Source organism: Puma concolor, chromosome B3, assembly GCF_028749965.1.
Source record: "Puma concolor isolate L17-30 chromosome B3, mPumCon1.1.hap2, whole genome shotgun sequence".
In the NCBI taxonomy this organism is placed as follows: Eukaryota; Metazoa; Chordata; class Mammalia; order Carnivora; family Felidae; genus Puma; species Puma concolor.
The window spans coordinates 11,316,524-11,338,032 of NC_141672.1; the positions used below are offsets into that span (position 1 = coordinate 11,316,524).

The 21,509-nt window shown below is 39.3% G+C and overlaps 1 protein-coding gene across 5 annotated transcripts in view; it reads right to left on the reverse strand.

Annotated features, from left to right (window-relative positions):
- PPP4R4 (protein phosphatase 4 regulatory subunit 4) overlaps positions 1-21,509 on the reverse strand; it is a 104,934-nt gene that overhangs the window by 61,225 nt on the left and 22,200 nt on the right. For 3 of the 5 annotated variants that reach the window (XM_086708897.1, XM_086708896.1, XM_086708895.1), the window contains exon 3: positions 7,334-7,436. The exons of the other annotated variants lie outside the window; for them this stretch is intronic. In XM_086708897.1, coding sequence (XP_086565023.1) covers positions 7,334-7,436 — 103 coding nt within the window. The remainder of the gene's footprint in view (positions 1-7,333; positions 7,437-21,509) is intronic. 5 annotated transcript variants of the gene reach the window in all.

A 21,509-nucleotide genomic window follows, 5' to 3' on the forward strand; every position in this document is an offset into this window, starting at 1 on the left:
AAGGATGTGTCTAAAGTATTAAGCACAGTGCCCGGCCCACAGAAAGTGTTCCTTCTAATTATCATTGGCTATCCACACATCTGTACCTCCTGAAATAAGACTTGAAAAGGAAGTAAAGCTAAAGTTGTTTTTTTTTTTTTAATGTTCATTTATTTTTGAAAGAGACAGGGACAGAATGTGAGTGGGTTGGGGGCAGAGAGAGAGGGAGACACAGAATCCGAAGCAGGCTCCAGGCTCTGAGCTGTCAGCACAGAGCCCGATGTGGAGCTCGAACTCACGAGCTGTGAGATCATGACCTGAGCCGAAGTCGGACGCTCCACCGACTGAGCCACCCAGGGACCCCAGGAAAGCTAAGCTTTTTATTCACGTACATCTATATTTACACAGAAAAGGTTTATTTAAATTTTTGAAAATGAAATCTTTTTTTTTTTTTTTTACATCTACCTATATTCAGGGGCACCTGGGTGGCTCGGTCGGTTAAGCATCCAACTTCGACTCTGGTCATGATTTCGCAGTTCCCGAGTTTGAGCCCCACGTCGGGCTCTGTGCTAACAGCTCAGAGCCTGGAGCCTGTTTCAGATTCTGTGTCCCCTCTCTGTCTGCCCCTACCCCACTCGTGCTCTGTCTCTCTCCTTCAAAAATAAATAAACATTAAAACAAAATTTAAATCTACCTATATTCAGTAGATATAAAATCATAATCACATTGGCAGAAACTTGTATTTTTTCTATTATTTCCATTAATGAAAATAATGTCATGTAAAATAACAGTAAAACTAATAAATCTTTCGAGAATCAGATTGGTAGACCACATCTGCTAATCTCAAATGACTAAATTTCATACTGATTAATTACGTCTTTTTTTATCCTTTCATTACTATGCCTCTCTCTCCCACTCCCCCAAAAAAGCTCTCTCCAGGACCACAAAGCAGCATCATACCATTCCACTGACAGTCTGTTTTTACTTCTCATCCAAGAATGCCATCAGTGGATCAGGCCAATATATCATTGGTCTTTCAGGCAGGCACTTACAGTCTCCGAATATGAAGTTCAATCAATGCTCATTTTTAAATCACTGTTGGGTGCCTATTAGTTTGCCAAGCATTGTTGCAGGTTCTGGGGGTACCATGATAAATCAGACTGTCAAAGTTTCCACCCTTAAAGGAAGAAAGAGAAAAGAAAGGCAGGTGATGAGTTCAGAAGCTAGATGGGATCAGGGGCGCCTGGGTGGCTCAGTCAGTTAAGCATCCGACTTCGACTCAGGTCGTGATCTCTCGGTCCGTGAGTTCGAGCCCCGCGTCGGGCTCTGTGCTGACAGCTCAGAGCCTGGAGCCTGTTTCAGATTCTGTGTCTCCCTCTCTCTCTGACCCTCCCCCGTTCACGCTCTGTCTCTCTCTGTCTCAAAAATAAATAAACGTTAAAAAAATAAAAAAGAAAAGGAAGAAAGAAAAGAAAGCTAGACGGGATCATTTTCTGGAATGGTAAGGAGTTTTATTCTAACCTGAAGTGAGAAGTTACTTTTATTAGTTTCTTGTGGCTGCTGTAATAAATTACAACAAACGGGGTGGCTTAAAACAACAGAAATGTATTCTCTCACAGTTCTGAAGGCCAAAGGTCCTAAATCAGTGTTATTTAACCAAAATCAAAATGTTGGCCAGGCCACGCTCCTTCTGGAGGCACTAGGGCAGAATCCATTCCTTGCCTCCTCCAGCTTCCGGTAGTTGCCGTATTCCTTGGCTTGTGGCCACATCACTCCAGTCTCCGCCTCCTTCACATGGCCTTCTGCGTGTCTGGGTCAAATTGACCTCTGCTTTCCTCTTATAAGGATACATGTGACGACATTTAGGACCTACCCAGATAATCCAGGATAATGTCCCTATCTCAAGATGCTTAACTACATCTGCAAAAACTCTTTTTCCAAATAAGAGAACATTTTTAGGTCCCAGGGATTAGGACCTGATCTCTTTGGGAGGCTATATTCTGCCTACCACACCACTTAAGCAATTTTCATGCAAGAAGATATGATTGATGCTTTGAAAAGATCTCTCTGAAGAAAAAAAAATAACTATGTGAGATGATGGATGTATTAATTAACTTGACTGTGGTAATCATTTCTCAATGTACACATATATTAAATCATTACGTTGGTACACTGTATATATAATTGTCAAAAAAAATTGTAGATTGTTCCCAGAATAAATAAATAAATAAATAAATAACCTCTATGGCTGAGTGGGCTGGGGGGGGGGGGGGGGTTGGGCAAAGTAGAAACAATAGGTCCAGCAAGGAGGCTGATGTGTAATCAGATGAGAGTGGACTGAGGCTTGAGAAGTAAAATTATATATTATATATCTGCTGCAATCATGATAAGCTAATGAGAAGGTTGTGTAATAGTTAAGAGGGGGGACTCAGCAGCCAGACTTCCTGTTCAAACCCAATTATGCCACGTGCTAGCTCTGTGACCTTTGGCAAGTTAGTCAAGTAAGGTGTTTCCTCTTCTATCAAGTGATCCTTATAGAATTGCTAGGAGTCGGGGCACCTGGGTGGCGCAGTCGGTTAAGCGTCCGACTTCAGCCAGGTCACGATCTCGCGGTCCGTGGGTTCGAGCCCCGCGTCGGGCTCTGGGCTGATGGCTCAGAGCCTGGAGCCTGTTTCCGATTCTGTGTCTCCCTCTCTCTGCCCCTCCCCCGTTCATGCTCTGTCTCTCTCTGTCCCAAAAATAAATAAACGTTGAAAAAAAAAAAAAATTAAAAAAAAAAAAAAAAGAATTGCTAGGAGTCATCAAAAAACTAAAAATGCACAAAGTGTTGACAGAGTACAGTGCCTGACACGCAGTAAGACTTCAGCAAATGTTAGCTATACTTATTTTTATTCGTTCCTGATATTGCACGTTTTCTAATATATAATTTTATGCAGATTTTTGGGTCCCCAAATGAGTGGAAAAACAAAAGAATTCAATAACTCAACAGGCAGGGGCATTTTTTACAATTCATTATAAAAAGAGTCACTAGTAATTAGCCCATGTAATTATTATTATATGGGGTAATTACATCACTACCACTTTAATTTTATAAAGGACCAGAGCATTTTAGAAATGTATCCTAACAATCAAATTCTTTCACTTCTAGCTAACCAGAAGTTTAAGTCAAATATTGAAATCTAACATTTAAATAGATCCCAATTTATTGTGGAAAGACTTAATCAATAAAGACCACAGACAAAAATTACTGGTTTTCAAAAGATGATACCCTAGGAATTAAGTCGTATAACATGAATATATTGTAACAACTGTATTTAAAAGTGTCTCCAATCTAGGAAATTTAAGTTGGAGGTCAAAATACTCTTTCTTTCTGGATTCTTACTTAAATTTAACCTTGAGGGGTGCCTGGGTGGCTCAGTCGGTTAAGCATCTGACTCTTGGTTTTTCAGCTCAGGTCATGATCCCCCCCAGCTTTGTGGGTTCGAGCCCCACTGACAGTGCAGAGCCTGCTTAGGATTCTCTCTCCTCTTTCTGCCCCTCCCCCACTCACACTGTCTCAGTCTCTCTCAAAATAAACATACATCCCTACATAAATACATACATACATACATACATACATACATACATACATACATACATACATACATACATAAATTTAACCTTGAGATAAATAACCTCATAGCATTATCATTTGTTGTACGCTTTGGATAAAATTTACAAAGTGAACTGTAAAAACACTACAGATCAGCTCAATTCAAATCTGATTCTATTTCTACCATTTTTAACCTACCTTCATCCCTAAGACAGTGAAAAGAGCAATTATTTTAAAAACTATTTTGCAGTTAATATATTATTGTAAGGATGAAATGCAAATGCAATACAACAAAAAGAAATAAAAATACCACTGGTAAAATGCTGTATTAAATAAAACCAGAGAAGTCTTCATTATCACTGTATCTGATGCTCTTTATGGTAAAGATAAGATAAAGGGGGAGCTCTAAAAGTTTATACTATTGTTGCAAACGTGCTAACAATCTCAGGAATGATCAGTTTCTTACACAGAATATTTATTGTACTTATCTTTAAATTCTCTAAAAGTAAGTCATTCATAGATTAATATTAGTAAGTATGTAAATGACTCTTCCCTGTGGATTTAATGAACGACCAACCGAGATACGCAAACCCAGCAGAACCATACAGATGCTCAAGCCAGAAATCCGGAAGGTATCTCTCACTTCCCACACCCAACTCATTAGGAAGTTCTGTTCTGTTCATTCTACCTAAATCATTGTGTCTCAAACACAGCCACTACTCTCCTCTGTCCCAGCTAGCTGGCCTAATCCAAGCCACCTTCACCTATCATGAGGACCAGTGCTATACTGTCCTCGTTCTCCCGCTCCAAGCCGCTCTCCACACGATTATCAAAATGATCACTGTGAAATGTAAATGGGACAAGCCACCGCTCTGCTCAATGGCCTTCCGCTGTCCCAAGGGAGAACATCTCTTACGCGCTCGGTCGCTGACCATCTCTCTAACCTCTCTTCAAGTCACAGCCCACCATCACCCACCGCATTCCAGCCACACGTGCCTCTTCCAGCCCCAACCAGTTCCTTCATCTTAGGGCCCATCTGCTGCCTCTTCCGCCTGGACCACTCAATCCTGCCTCTTCAGATGGCTGCTTCCTCCAATCCCTTTGGTTTTCAGCTCCTCAAAGAAGCTTTCTTTGACCTCCCGAGGCACAGTAGGTAATCCTGTCCCTTTACCCTGTTTTTCATAGTCACTTACTTGTTTAATGTCTGTTTCCCCCACTCTGGACTGTAACTTCCTTGAGGGCGAGTTCTCTGTTTTGCTCACCTCCATTTTCTCAGGCCTTAGAACAGTGCCTGGCCCACGGGAGGGACTCGGGAGATACTCGGGAATGAATGATGCCATTATTACTAATTACTATTATTAGTAATATTATTATTATTGCTCTCATAAAGCCCAATATGCTTAATTCTTCACTAGTTTTACATAAAGTCAGGATCACACTATTAAATAGTCTCCTATGATTGTTCTTTAATTGTTCTCCAGAGTCTTTAGGCCCTTCTGACATAGAATCTAATCTGGGACTGTCCACCACCCTTTTGGTATCTTTTTTAGGACAAAACAGGATAAATGAGAGTCCTAAATAAACGGCCACTTGTTGACTAAAGAAATGAGTGAACGGGAGCCTGCGTGGCTCAGTCGGTTAAGCGTCTGGCTCTTGATTCCGGCTTGGGTCACGATCTTGCAGTCATGAGACTGAGCCCCACGTTGGGTGCAGAGCCTGCTTGGGATTCTCTCTCTCTCTCTCTCTCTCTCTCTCTCTCTCTCTCTCTCATTCTCTCTGCCCCTCCCCTCCTCCCTCAAAAGAAATAAACATTTTTTTTAAATAAAATCAGCACTAAATAAAGGCTTTCTTATTTCTTAGTACACATTCATTAGTAAACATTTTCTTTATATCCATTTATTCAGTTAACCTTCTATATTATGGATTAACTTTAATTACCTTAAAAGCTTATTATAATCTTACCTTCTATAACTCAGTTATATAGTTTTAGCAGATTTGATTCTTTGTATAAATACACTGTATATATGAGTGTGCGATATTTTTTGTGCAGTCCCACGAAATTAAGATTTTTCAGGAGTTACTACTTTACTGTGAACTCATTAACAAAAGTATTTTTTCAAAATAATTTAGAGACCTCTAAAGGTCACTATTCTCTACCCTTCATCTTTTATTCTTGCTTTATGAAACCGTGAATGCTCAGTATGCTGTCCGTGAGCCAGATTTAGCATGCTCAACACAGAGTGCATTGGATGCTCGATATTTTTAGCTTTAAATCTAATTGACTTACCTACAATAATCTCTTAGTCAAGGCCCCCTAACCACCCGATCCCTTCTACCATAGTTTAGTTGCCACTTCCAGGTGTCATGCTAAGAAGCTTAGGTAGTTACTGTCACTGAAATTGAATGTGAAATTAAACTGGGATGGTGCAGACTTGATTCCACTGAAATTACAGCATGATTCTGGGGAAAATTGCTATGGAAAAGTCTGATTCATTTTTGAATCACATGCAAAACCAAAATAAGCATTTTCTCAATTCACCACTGTACCCAGAAAAAAAATTCATATTGCCTGCACAGAAATGTGGGCATCTTGTAAAAATAACATGCTATATCCCTGACCTAAATCACAGCAACTAGAACCACGTTATATATGCCTAAGAATAAAATTCAAGAATACACTAATAACTGCAGTATTTTAAATACATATAAATTAATTACAAATTACAAACAAGTTATAACCAAACAGAAAGCCAAAGAAAGTATACAAGTCACTATTAGCAACCATAGTCCCCATTGGTATATAACCTCCCTGACCCCATGAATAGATAAGCTCCCTGAGGACATACAGGCTGTTGTCTGTTTTGCTCATTCCAGTTCTTACAGATAAGAACAACACTTTGCACACAGCTACAGATAAATAACAAATACTATGTATCAAATATTTAATATTATATATTAATAATCAATAGATATTAGAGAAAAGAATGTTCTGATCAAAGATTTTTGTTTAAAGCAGGAAAACTTGGGGCACCTGGGTGGCGCAGTCGGTTAAGCGTCCGACTTCAGCCAGGTCACGATCTCGCGGTCCGGGAGTTCGAGCCCCGCGTCGGGCTCTGGGCTGATGGCTCAGAGCCTGCAGCCTGTTTCCGATTCTGTGTCTCCCTCTCTCTCTGCCCCTCCCCCGTTCATGCTCTGTCTCTCTCTGTCCCAAAAATAAATAAACGTTGAAAAAAAATTTTTTTTTTTTAAAAATAAAGCAGGAAAACTTAATTCTGAAGGAATATAGGAAGCAGTAAGTATAAAACTAAAAATGTGATGGCCACAATTCAATCTTTATTTGGTGATTCTGTAGAAGTCACCAGAAGGTAATTATTAGGAATAATAGTTAAATTACATTTTCAGTGTTGTAGAAATACTATTAATATAAATTTAAGTCAACAGAATACCAAATGAGACAGCTATGATTTCATAAGACTAATTAAGGTATTTTTGAGCTACTGAAAACCTAACTTTATTAAATAAAATGTCTCTGCTGAGAAAATAACTAAGAAACATTTACAACTTAAGGTCTGTATTCCCCCGTTTTCATCAGTTAATTTCCCTAAATATTGTCGTCATAATTCAAAATGTGTATATTAATGCGTCCTCCACTCCGCGATTAGGCACAAAAGATCAGCCATCCAAAGCTCTGAAATTTCCTGACAACGACAACTGTGCTACTGGAAAAACGGTAAATTCGAATCTTATTTTGTACCAACTTACTCTAACTTTCGGCAAGACTCTCCGAAGTGTCTCAGCAGGATTCTGTCGCACCAAAAATGGAAGATTTGCAATCACACTTGTTCCTTGGATATCTTGACCAGCACTTACAAAGAAAACACAGATTTAAAATTTGTAATTACAAGCCAAATGCCTGGGTTACAACCATAAAAGGCAGGGATTAATCTGCTTTTCATGATAAACACTCAGACATTTGACAAAGTTTTAAACTTGAAACACAGCATTTAGTTATAAAAGTAAAACCAGACCGAAATTTCATTAAGCAAATCTTATAACAAACACATGAAGATATTAATCACGCTTATGCTAAAACGTGATTCTCTCTCTACATACATGTCTTAAATCTAAAAGTCTTGAGGCAATTTTTAAATACTTACTTTAAAATTCTACCTCATTTTTCCCTGTGATCTGCCAGTTTACTCTACTTTCTAAAAAAAATACAGAGATGTAAATTTTCACCATGGTTAAGTATTAACCATAACAAGAGCAGGGATAGCAACAAAATAGACTACTGCAGATTCACACAACTTTTTTCTGGCACAGTGAAGTCACTGTTGCACTAGGCTGACACTAAGAGTTGCCAGAAACTTCTGAAAGATATATTCAGTTTCCTTAAAAGTCAGTGAGATGTATTTATACAGTACCTTTTAGATATAACATTCATTAGGTCATTAAGCCTTTACCAAAATAATCTCAGTGACACTCTACGGGCCTAACTACCTTGTTAAGGGTGTTCAGATTCTTCTGAAAAACAATTTCCGTGCAGAAAAGTCTTTGTTTTTAAAGCATTAGCTAAGCAACATGTGCATGTACCTGAAATATGCATTAAAAAGATACTAGTAAATGTGGCATCACCTCATATGGAAATGCCCCTTTTTCTTACCCGATACCAACTGACGTGTTAATTAATTGCTGATGCCATGATATTCATGTTAATTGAAATGATTTTTACTTATCTCTTCAAACAGAACTTTTTTGATTCTCTGTAAGACCTCAACATGGTTTCTTAAAGGACTTCTTACAGTATTATATTTATGGGCTGCCAAGTTTAATAAGTTCTGTTAAGAAGAAGCATATTCTGGGGCGCCTGGGTGGCTCAGTCCGTTGAGCGTCTGACTTCGGCTCAGGTCACGATCTCGCGGTCCGTGAGTTCGAGCCCCGCGTCAGGCTCTGGGCTGATGGCTCGGAGCCTGGAGCCTGCTTCCGATTCTGTGTCTCCCTCTCTCTCTGCCCCTCCCCCGTTCATGCTCTGTCTCTCTCTGTCTCAAAAATAAATAAATGTTAAAAAAAAAAAATTTAAAAGAAGAAGCATATTCTGATTCTACCCGGAGCTGCCCCATTGTGAAGAATAGCTTTCCCCCTGTAGCAATATGGGAGTGAAATATAGGTCAGCACAATCCTTTCACTATCCTTGACGCTCTCAAAGTGAATACTTTAAAAGACAAAAAACCAAAAAGGAAATGAGTAGCGAGTGAAATGGGGGACCTAGGCCAAGATGAGAAGATCAAAAAAGGGAAATTAAAGTTGCATATACTACAGGTGCCCCTTGAACAACATGAAGGCTAGGAGTGCCCTCCCCCAACACAGTCAAAAATCGGCATATAACTTTGACTCCCCCAAAACATAACTACTATTGACTGGAAGCCTTACCAATAACATAAATAGTTGATAAACATATATTTTGTATATATATTATATACTATAATCTTATAATAAAGTAAGCTAGAGAAAATAAAATATTCTTCATAAACTCATAAGGAAGAGATAAATACATTCACAGTACTGTAAGGTATGTACTGAAAAAATTTTGCATATAAGCGGGCCTGTGCAGTTCAAACTCGTGTTGTTCAAGGATCAACTGTACTTCTAGTGGGTCAAGTGGTGGCCTTCCATAAGACATGTCTGCAGCCTAACCCTGGAACCTGTGAATGTTATCTTAATTTGAAAAAGGATCTTGAGACCAAGAGACCATCCTGGATGATCCAACTAGGCCATAACCCCAATAACAATTGTCCTTAAAAGACACACTCAGAGAAGACAGAACAGGAGAAAGAAATCTGATCACAGAACAGAGACGGGAACAATGCCACCACAAGTCAGGGGATACCAACAACCCCCAGAAGCTGGAAGAGGCAAACAACAGATTCTCCTTAAAGCCCCACTGACACCCACATTTCAACTTGGTGATAGTGATTTCAGACTTCTGGCCTCCAAACCCATGAGAGACTAAATCTCTGTTGGTTTTTTGTTTACTGTTTTTTTAATTTTTTTTAACTTTTTTTTCAGATGCAAAAACTTAAGTTTATTTATTTATTTTGAGAGAGAGAGAGAGAGAGAGAGATAGCGCATGAGTGAGGGAAGGGCAGAAAGAGAGGGAAGAGAGAATCCCAAGCATACGCCATGGTCAGCACATAGCCCAATGCAGGGCTTGATCTCACGGGCAGTGAGATCATGACCTGAGCTGACATCAAAGTTGGACACTTACTATCAACAATAGCCAAATTATGGAAAGAGCTCGTGTCCATCAACTGATGAATGGATAAAGAAGATGTGGTTTATATACATAAAGGAATACTACTTGGCAATGAGAAAGAATGAAATCCTGCCATTTGCAACAACGTGGATGGAACTGAAGGATATTATGCTAAGTGAAATAAGTCAGAGAAAGATATCATATGTTTTCATTCATATGTGGAATTCAAGAAACTTAACAGAAGACCATGGGGGAACGGAAGGGGAAAAAATAGTTTCAAACAGAGAGGGAGGCAAACCATAAGAGACTCTTAAATACAGAGAATAAACTGAGGGTTGGGGGGGGGTGACATGAAGAGGGTAAAATGGGTGATGAGCATTGAGGAGGGCACTTGTTGGGATGAGCACTAGATTGTTCTATGTGAGCGATGAATCATGGGACTCTACTCCCAAAGACAAGAGCACACTATATACACTGTATGTTAGCTAACTTGACAATAAATTATACTTAAAAAAAAAAAAAAGAGTTGGACACTTCACTGACTGAGCCACCCAGGTGCCCCTCAGATTCAAAAATTCTTAACAAAATATTAGCAAACAAAATACAGTAACATGCAAAAGGAGAAATTATAAACCATGATCAAATGGGTTTTACTCCAGGGATGCGAGGCTGGTTCATTATCCAAAATCAGTGTAATCTATTATATTAATGGGTTAAAGAAGAACAATATGCATGATCATATCAATCAATGCAGAAAAAACATTTGACCAAATTCAACACATGAACACTGAAATTATAAATACGTTACATTTGGAAAATGAAAAACAAAAGTATGAGTTTAACACAATTTATATCAAAAATCTAAACAAGATTTTTGGGAGACATAGACAAGATATTTCTAAAATTTATATGGAAAGGCAAAGTAACTTGAATTCTTGAAAAGACAAAAATTACACAAAGGGAGAACCAGATTAGTGGTTTCCAGGGTTTGTTAAAGATGGGTATAGGGTAGGAGAGAAATGAACATAACTACACAGTGATAGAAATCTTACCTATCTAGGGGCGCCTGGGTGGCGCAGTCGGTTAAGCGTCCGACTTCAGCCAGGTCACGATCTCGCGGTTCGTGAGTTCGAGCCCCGCATCAGGCTCTGGGCTGATGGCTCGGAGCCTGGAGCCTGTTTCCGATTCTGTGTCTCCCTCTCTCTCTGCCCCTCCCCCGTTCATGCTCTGTCTCTCTCTGTCCCAAAAATAAATTAAAAATGTTGAAAAAAAAATTAAAAAAAAAAAAAAGAAATCTTACCTATCTTGATCATATCAATATCAGTATCCCGGTTGTGATATTGTACTATAGTTTTTCAAGATGTTCCTATGGGGGAAACCAGGTAAAGGGTATGTGGGGATCACTGTATTATTTCTTACTACAGTATATAAACCTGTAATTATCTCAAAATAAAAAGTTCTATTTTAAAAAATCAATCGATACGACAGAATTCTTTAAATACATGAACATCTCTGGGGCGCCTGGGTGGCGCAGTCAGTTGAGCGTCCGACTTCAGCCAGGTCACGATCTCGCGGTCCGTGAGTTCGAGCCCCGCGTCAGGCTCTGGGCTGATGGCTCAGAGCCTGGAGCCTGTTTCCGATTCTGTGTCTCCCTCTCTCTCTGCCCCTCGCCCGTTCATGCTCTGTCTCTCTCTGTCCCAAAAATAAATAAATGTTGAAAAAAGAAATTTTTTTTTAAAATAAAAAATAAAAAATAAATAAATACATGAGCATCTCAAAAGATGTAGAAATCTGACAAATCTAGCATTCATTAGTGATTTAAAACTATCAGCAAACGAAAAAATCCTATGAAAGGAAGAATGCCCTTCAGATAAAGGGCACCTATGAAAAACAGCTTACATCATACTTAATGGAAGAAGAATGAATGCTTTCTCCCTAATCGGGAACAAGAGAAAGATGTTCACATTACCACATTTATTCAACATTGTGTTGGAGGTTTATGTTGAGCCAGGGCAATAAGCAGTAAAAAGAAATTAAAGGCTTATGGATTGCAAAGAAAAAAGTCAAATTGGCTTTGTTCACAGACAACATGATCGTCTACAGCAAAAATAAAATTTATATGGAGATGCAAAGGATCTGAAATAATCAAAGCAAATTTGAATACAAACAAGGTTGTAGCAGAGCTAATACTATCTTATTTCACAACTTATTATAAAGCGACAATAAACAAGATACTATGGCACTGGCATAAAGATAGTCATGTAGATCGATGAAAAAGAATAGAGTGTCCAGGAAATAGACCCAAATTGAAATAAGTGATTGATTTTTGACAAAGGTGACAAGATGATTCAATGAGGAAACTGATCATCTTTTCAACAAATGATGTTGTAACAAATGGATAACCATATGTACAGCATAATGAAACTCTCCCCAACCTGAAGCAATATATAAAAAATTAACTCAACGTGGATTACAGGCTTGAATGTGAGAGCCAACACTGGGGCGCCTGGGTGGCTCAGTGGGTTGAGCGTCCGACTTCAGCTCAGGTCACAATCTCGCGGTCTGTGAGTTCCAACCCCGCGTCGGGCTCTGTGCTGATAGCTTGGAGCCTGGAGCCTGGAGCCTGCTTCGGATTCTGATCTCCCTCTCTCTCTGCCCCTCCCCCACTCGTGCTGTGTCTCTCTCTCTCTCTCTCTCTGTCAAAAACAAACAAACATTTTTAAAACAAAAGAGCCAATACTATAAAACTTCTAAAGGAAAACTTAGCAGAAAATCTTAGTGACCTTGGGTTTGACAAATACTTCCTAAATAGGACACAAAAGACATAAATTATAAAAGAAAAAAATAAAAAGAACTTCGTCAAAATTAACAACATTTGCTTTTCAAAGGCACTGTCACAAAAACAAAAAGGCAAGCCACAGACTGGCATAAAATATCTGCAAGATATATCTCCAACCACAACTTCTACCCAGAATATACAAAGCACTCAAACTAAATAACAATAAGAACATCCAAAACAAAACAAAAAGAACATCCAATAAAAAACAGACAAAAGGTTTCAAAACTTCACCAAAGAAACTATACAAATGGCAAACAATCACATCAAAAAGGTGCTCAACAAAACTAATCACTAGGTAAATTCAAATTACAACCACAAAAGATACCACTGCACATCCACCAGAATGACTACATTTATAAAGACTGAACATACCAAACGTTGGCAAGAGTAAGAACTCTCATCTACTACCAATGGAAATGGGAAACGGTACAACTACTTTGGGAAAGTCTGACAATCTCTTAAAAGCTTATACGTACGCCTACCAAACAACCTAGATTTTCCACTCTTAGGTATTTACACTCAAGAGAAACAAACGCATGTATTCACAGAAACACCGGAACACGAATACTTCTCACGGCTTTATTTGTAACAGACAAAAACTGAATGAAACGACCCAAATGCTCACTAAAAGGGCAGGCAGATAACCAAATTCTAACATATCTATACAGCAGAATACTATTAGCAACAAAAAGGAATGAACTATTGATACACACAACATGGATGAATTTCAAAACAATTATGCTGGATGAACGAAGCCGTGTTAAAAACAACCCATACTACTGTATGATTCCGTTCATATAAAATTACAGGGATTGCACATTAAACTATAGGGACAGAAAGCAGATCAGCCATTGCTCAGACAATGGGGGAAAAAATGAAGTTGGGATTACCAAGGGGCATGAGAAAAGTTTCAAGGGTGACGGACAGTTTTATTATCTTGATCATGGTGAAGATTTCATGGGCACATACCTATGACAAAACTCATCAGACTGCATTTTAAATATGTGCAGCTCTTTGCATGCTAATAATACTTCATTAAATCTGTACAAAATAAAGGATATAAATACAAAAAGACTGATAGAAGGCCACCTAGGAAGACGGCAGCAGTAGACAGTTTTTAAAATTTTCCTGAATTCACCATAAAAACAGAGCAACTAGGAGAGTAAAATAAAAAAATTCATGCACAACAACATAACCAAGTGATAAGATTTCCCACACAAACCCAAGACACATGCACATATGGACAGCAGCTAAAACTATGAACGATTTTGAATAGCCAGTGCCTAATGAGCTCAATGTGCCAATAATAATGCCTGAAAGAGCTCACTCAGTCTTATCCTTATGAGTTCTCAAAACATCTAGAACAAAGGCCCACACTGAAGAAAAATTCTAGGAAATAGAATCTGAACTCAACAAAATAGAAACAGATCACAAAGAGAAGACAAGGTCCAAATAAATGTAGAGACATGGAGCCCAGAAACCTCAGAAAGTAAGGCATCCTATTTTGAACACAAGCTAGAAATATATGAGGGAGCTCTAGAATCCTGAAATTAGAAAAACTACCCTAAGGGGTGCCTGGGTAGTTCAGCGGCTTAAGCATCCAACTCTTGATTTCAGCTCAGGTCATGATCTCGAGGTCTGTGAGCTTGAACCCCACATCAGTCTCTCTGCTGTCAGCGCAGAGCCCGCTTGGGATCCTGTCTCCCTCTCTCTCTGCCCCCTCCCCCCAACTCTGAAAAATAAACAAACATTAAAAAAAAGACAGTGAGGGGCGCCTGGGTGGCTCAGTCGGTTGAGCTTCCGACTTTGGCTCAGGTCATGATCTCACGGTCTGTGAGTTCAAGCCCCGCGTCGGCTCTGGGCTGACGGCTCAGAGCCTGGAGCCTGCTTCCGATCCTGTGTCTCCCGCTCTCTCTGACCCTCCCCCATTCATGCTCTGTCTCTCCCTGTCTCAAAAATAAATAAACACTAAAAAAAAAATTAAAAAAAAAAAAAGACAGTGAAAGACAGACATGCCCACAAACAGCTAACTATAAACTACTATTTCTCCGCAAGCAAAAAAGAAAAAAAGAAAGAAAGAAAACGTGTAAGGTATGGGGAAAAAAACATGTCATTCATAATTATGAAAACTCAAAATCAGGTGACAGAACTCAGGAAAGAAATGAAAGAAAATATTTCAGAAAACACTAAACTAGAAAGAACACAAGGGTGAATGAATACATTAGATAATGCCTTCAGAAAAATACAAGGGAGAAAGAAGAAAAAATTTTAAGTACAAGAAGATGAAAAAGATTTGAGAGAAAGCGATATAAAAGATAGGCAAAGAAGACCCAACTCCTACTTTTAATAGGAGTCCCCAAAGAAAAAATCCAAAGTAAGGGATGTGTTTCAAAAAGAAAAAATTATAAAACTTCTTTTGAACAAAAAAAAGATTCAAAAGAGCACACCATTTACCTGAGAAAATCAATCTAGCATAACCAACACTGAGATGTGCCGGACTTTAAAGCAAAAGAAAATCCTTTGGCAACATCACCAAGTTACTCAGAAATAAAATCAGATTGCCATTACATTTTGAGAGCAGTGAGGTATTAGAAAACCAAACTAACAGCCTACAGGTAACACTGCTTACCGTAAATAGGACGTGAGAAAACATACAAAGAAAGTGACCCCCCATTGTAAGCACCACCATCTCTAACACACATAAAATCTAAATTTAATTTCTACAGATAACTTATGTCTGCCCCTTCTCCCGCTCAAGGAGAAAAATGTGTAAGAAACCCTACTTTACACAAAGTAACTATTAGCTGAACCATACGAGGTTGCCAACATTAGATATTACTGACTTCCAACACTGGTGATTTCATGTTTCCAATTTATACAGTGAGCTCAGCAGGAATATATTAAGTCAAACACCTCGAGGAAGTGTGTACGGGTTGGTAACCACAATATGCTAGAGCAGTGGTTCCCAAACTTTACCGTGTACCAGAATCCCCCTGGGGCACCTGTTAAAACTAAGCCCTTCCATTCAGGGATGAGGATTCAGTAGATCCTGGTGAGGCCTGAGAACCTGATTTCTAACAAGTTCCCAGGTGATGCTGATGCTGCTGCTCTGGAGACAAAACCAGGAGAGCTACCATGATAGAGAAAGAATTAAAAATTCAAAAAAATAATAACGATAAAAAGAGGACACTGCAAAATCCTTCACATTTTTTAGACTCGCTGAGTGAAATAAACCAAGGGCACAGCCGCGGTCTGCCCAAAGGAAGCAGAAGGCCCTTCTGATGTGGAGTAATTTGTTCACCGCCGCCGTCAGTCCTGGCACCAGGGCTCCTCTTCACAGTAAGGGTGTTCCAAGTGACGTGGCGGCCAACAGTTAGCCGCCGTGGAGTAACATGAAGTCTACTCAAATGCGCATTAGAGACAAGCACGCGGAGAAGTGTGGGACGGGGATGTGGATCAGACACAGGAGACGCAGCCAAGAGTAGACTTGGCCAGATACTAAAGTGAGATACTGAGCTTGCATGCCGGGAAATGTCTTGGGTGCTGTGCACCTGCCACTGTCCCCTGCTGACTCTGGTCACCGGATGAATAAACCACATATGCGTGGATCTATGCGAGCCTCACTGATTGGAACGAGCCCAAAGACAATCAGATTTAAGTCACCAGCATAAAATTCGGTTTATTGATATAGGATATGTAATTTTAAAATAAATGTTTCATCGATGTTATAATTTTTTTTTTTTACAAAGTAAGATTCCTAGACTTCAAAACCTACAACTTTCAACTGAAAGGCACAAGGAACCATCATCCTGGCTACAAAATGAGCTGTTCCTCCTTGCCCCAGTTGTGCAATTCTTTGGCACATGTTCCCTTTCTAGAATACTCACTCCGAAACAAAGAGGACACAAGCCCACTCAGCAAACCATTCCCCTAAAACTAAAAAGAACTGGGTTAATCATCTAATATATACACTAGTGGCTAAAAAGGAAAGAGGAAGGAAAAAAAAAGACTAGTTAAATAAATGAATTTAGGACAGCTATCTTCTAAATTCTAAATTAATGTTACTAATTATCGTAGTCCCACTGGGAGATGCGCCTATTATAAAGAGCCATTTATAGTCCCATCTTCAACCAATGAAAAACAAGCCAATCCACTCAAGCATTTTTTGGTGTAATAGTTTCAGTCTTCCTGGTCACCAATGGTCACCGTGCCATTGTCTTGGGTAACCTTAGCATTCAGGGGAATAGCAAACAGCCAGTTCTTGACCCCCTCTAATCCAATGAGATTCCGCCCAAATTTTACATTCTCCAATTCTTAGCACAATATCTAGCATGCAGGAAAATCTCCATAAATATTTGTTGATTTAAACTGAATTTGTCTCCACTTCACATCAGCAGCCATGGTCACAGGCTGGATCTTACACCCTTACCTAGAAATGCTCGTCTCTAAGAGAGTCTCAAACCCTGGGATCTCACTTGCTGCCCATAAACTCTTACTTTTCTATTTCTCTATTGCTAAATCCATTTTTCACCCTCATCCCACTTCTAACTCATCGATTCCTTCTAATTCTCCAGTTTCTAATATTTCTCCTAGTGTCTCTTTCTTTCTCCCCAGCCTGAACCTGCCTGGCTGTTACTCCAACTACGTACACTGTCACCAATCACCTCCTTCTTCAATTCTCCTCCTCCGTGGCAGCAACAACAAACATAGTATCTAATACTCTGCCTGCCAGGCATTATGGTCAATGAGCTCCTCACCCGCAGTCGTATTATTTAACTCTCACAATCTCATGAGGTCGATTAGGTGCTTTTATTCGCTCCATTTTATAGATGAGGTAAGTAGGATTTAGAAAGATTACCGCACAGAGTTACCCAGACTGTACAACTCCAAAACCCATGCACGACACTGCCTCTCTCTTCCAACCTGTGCCTCCAGCCAATACCAAACTCATCCATCCGTGTTCTCCGTCCCATTCCTGCCCCTAAGCTGTGGAGAATTACTAGAGAAACTGTATAACTAAACTAGGTTGTGTAATGCTTTTTAAAACATATGATTTCAAAAAAAGCTGATCCTCGATGACGCTGGAGGGAAACAGAGTGATCATTTGTGGGAAATCAAAAAAAAGACCATGGCAATGCAAGCCGGTGCAGCCACTCTGGAAAACAGTATGGAGATTCCTCAAAAAACTAAAAATAGAACTACCCTACGACCCAGCAATTGCACTACTAGGCATTTATCCACGGGATACAGGTGTGCTGTTTCGAAGGGACACAGGCACCCCCATGTTTACAGCAGCACTATTGACAATAGCCAAAGTATGGAAAGAGCCCAAATGTCCACCGATGGATGAATGGATAAAGAAAATGTGGTGTGTGTGTATATATATATATATATATATATATATACACACACACACACACACACACACAATGGAGTATTACTTGGCAATCAAAAAGAATGAAATCTTGCCATTTGCAACTACGTGGATGGAACTGAAGGGTAAGGTCAGTCAGAGAAAGATAAGTATAATATAAAAACAGGGAGGGGGACACAACAGAAGAGACTCATAAATATGGAAAACAAGTTGAGGGTTATGGGAGGGGTTGTGGGAGGGGGGATGGGCTAAATGGGTAAAGGGCACTAAGGAATCTACTCCTGAAATCACTGTCGCACTATATGCTAACTAATTTGGATGTAAATTTTAAAAAATTAAAAATAAAATTAAAAAAAAAAAGAGCAGACATGAGGCAGCACTTCTGTTTATCTTAGCTAGCCTAGAGGATGAGACAGATACGAGGAGTAACCTCAGGGTTGATAAGGCAACTTTTCTTTCATTTACCATCTCCACTCTGGGCTGCTTTGCCTGCAGCACAGTGGTCCATACTCCAATTCACCAATTTACCTAACCTGGCCCTATTCTTCTGTGAAAGCAGCTTTTCTGCTTTAGTACTAAATTGGGGGTACCTCCATCCTGAATATCTAATCTTGTTTATTTCATATACCTATGTATTGGGCACCTTTGTGCCATTTCTACTTTAGGCCTTTGCCTCTCCCTATTTTACGGGCTCTGCAACCCCTCTATTTTGGGGTGCCATTGCACCTCCCTAATCCTGGCACCTTTGCACCCCCCTATTATTGGGGTGCCAGTCTGGTTTACCTAAACTCAGGTGTGAGCATTTTATGACTATATTTCTTTATGCCTTGTCAACCCATTGGTGTAAGCCCAGGGGTTTCCTAAGCTTATCTCCCACAGATTTTATGTTATATAGGAGAAAATAAAGTTTGAAAAAAATGTATTTCCTCACCATTATAGAGAAAAAAAAAAAAAAAAAAGGACCAGAAATTCTTAATATATTGTATTGCCCAAACCACTTTCACGAACATTATCTTGGGTCTCCAAAAATAAGACTATCTGTGCTAGTTTAAGAAACACATGCCCTGGGGCACCTGGGTGGCTCAGTCAGTTAGGTGTCTGACTTCAACTCGGGTCACGATCTCACGGTTCGTGGGTTTGAGCCCTGCGTCGGGCTCTGCGCTAACAGCTCAGAGCCTGGAGCCTGCTTCGGATTCTGTGTCTCCCTCTCTCTCTGTCCCTCCGCTGCTTACACTCTGTCTCTGGCTCTCAAAAATGAATAAATGTTTAAAAAAAGAAAAAGAAAGAAAGAAAAAGAAACCCATACCCTTCCACAAAGAATAGAGCCACATGTTTAGAAGAGATCCGGAGACTGACAATACCACCTTGCCTCAACCTTCTAAGGGCTCAAAATCTAATGAGGAAGACAGATGCACACACTAAGCATTCTAACAATATAGCAAAAACTCCTATTTCTTTTCCTAGTTGGCCAACCCTCACTGTGTATTTGGATCCTAAACCACTGGAGAAAGGCAGAGGAGAAGGAAGGGAAGCTATCCAAAAACTGATGACATAACACGATCAATCACTACTAGAGGAAATTAATCGGAGAACTCTAGCTTCGCTGCTGTTAAACTTCGTGTAGGATCTTAAATGATTTGTATACACACAGTCTGTGATCCTAATCCTAGCAGCTCTCATTTCAAACTCAAAAATATAACACAGAAGCTGTCGATAATGTGTTTGAGTTTATAACAAGGAAGCAGATGCCTTACAGGCCTTGTTTTGAGTTTGCAATGAAAAGTAAACTTCACGTAGTTGAAATTTAATTATTTCTTTACCCAAAGTAAATCATTTAACGATTTGTTTCAAGGAATACAGCAAAATAAATTAAATGATGAGCTCAGGGAATTAAACTTCCAAGAAAGACAAAACCTTCTTTTAAGACAAAGATGACTCAGGAATCTAAAGCAGAAGATGCACAATACCAGCCCACAATATCAGTAATCTTCCAAATGTGGCATATTTTCATATGTTAGCACCATAAAATTGAATCCTTAATAACGTTATACCTTCAAAGTATCAATCTAAAAGGTTTATATAGTTAGGGAACCATTCAACCTTGCTTAGTCATTATGCTTAGAATCATAGAAACATATTGTATTTTTTAATAGCACCAGACAAAGAGTAAAAGTGAAATTAACTTTTAAGGATCTACTATGTGCCAGGCAAGACACTTCACATAATCACAATAATCTTCATGATGTAGGAGCAATATATTTCTATCCTTACTTTACAAATGAGGAAAACCGAGGTGGGGGGGGGGGGGAGTGGCCGCGGATGGGAAGCAACCTACCCAAAGTCAACCAACTACTGAAGATTAGAGCCAGGTCAGATTCCAACCTATGACTTCTAAGCCCAAACCTAACCTATGGCTGCTAGACCCAGGATAATGTCACATCGTAAGAAGGGGCTAACCCGTCAGCCTAAAAATGTCTCCAAGTTGATAATGCTGCAAGAGAAAAAGTCACGTGATTTACCGAGCAATACTCATGTTACAATAAATTCTTTAACTGACAATTTCCACTCTCTTTTACTATCACAATGTCACATCAACAGAGCCTGCAGAAGGTGCGTGTTCAGTGCGAAGAAGAGACAAACTGCTCTCTTGATTGAACCAAGTCCTACCAGTTCTACAGAGAGTACTTCCTTTTGAGTGGCTCTCCAGCTTCATGTATCAACAGAGTTCCCTTCCCCTTGGTCCACCAACAGAGGGACAAACAGCCGTCTGACTCGCCAGGTATACATCTTGGGATTACATTCGCTTCCCCTTCTCCCTCACACCCCACATCCGATCCCACACAGTTTACAAGATGAGCATTATCCTTACTTGTCCTGGTGGGGAAAGAACTTATTAAGGGGCAATTATTAACTAGATCGAGACTATATATGACATTAACTTTGATATGTTTTTATTTTATTATACATAAATATTACTGAAATTTATGTTCAGTTTTATATATATATATATATATATACACACACACGCACACACATATGTGTATATATTAATACATACACACACAAAAACGTGTATACATGCCAGGTCACAAATTTAAAATCTATTTCTTACTATGGGTCATGTTAAAAAAAAAAAAAAAAAAAAAAAAAACAGTAGAAAATGATTGCTCCACAGAGGACAGATTACAAAGGTCTGCCCTAAATAAATAAGCTATAGCAGATGCGTTGAAAGGTATGCAAAATAGGAGTTTAGGAATAACTATACAAACTTGAAAGACTTCTGGGAACAACGTAATCTCACTAATTATTTTTTAATCGGTCTTTCTACTTCTCCATTAACAGAGTAGTAAAAATCTTCTTTAAAATACTTTTAAGGAATATATAAACATAACAGGACAGAGCAGGGGAGAAGGGATAGCGGAGAACCAGCTGGTTTATATAGCTGCCAACCCAGTAAGCAAGAAACCTGAGA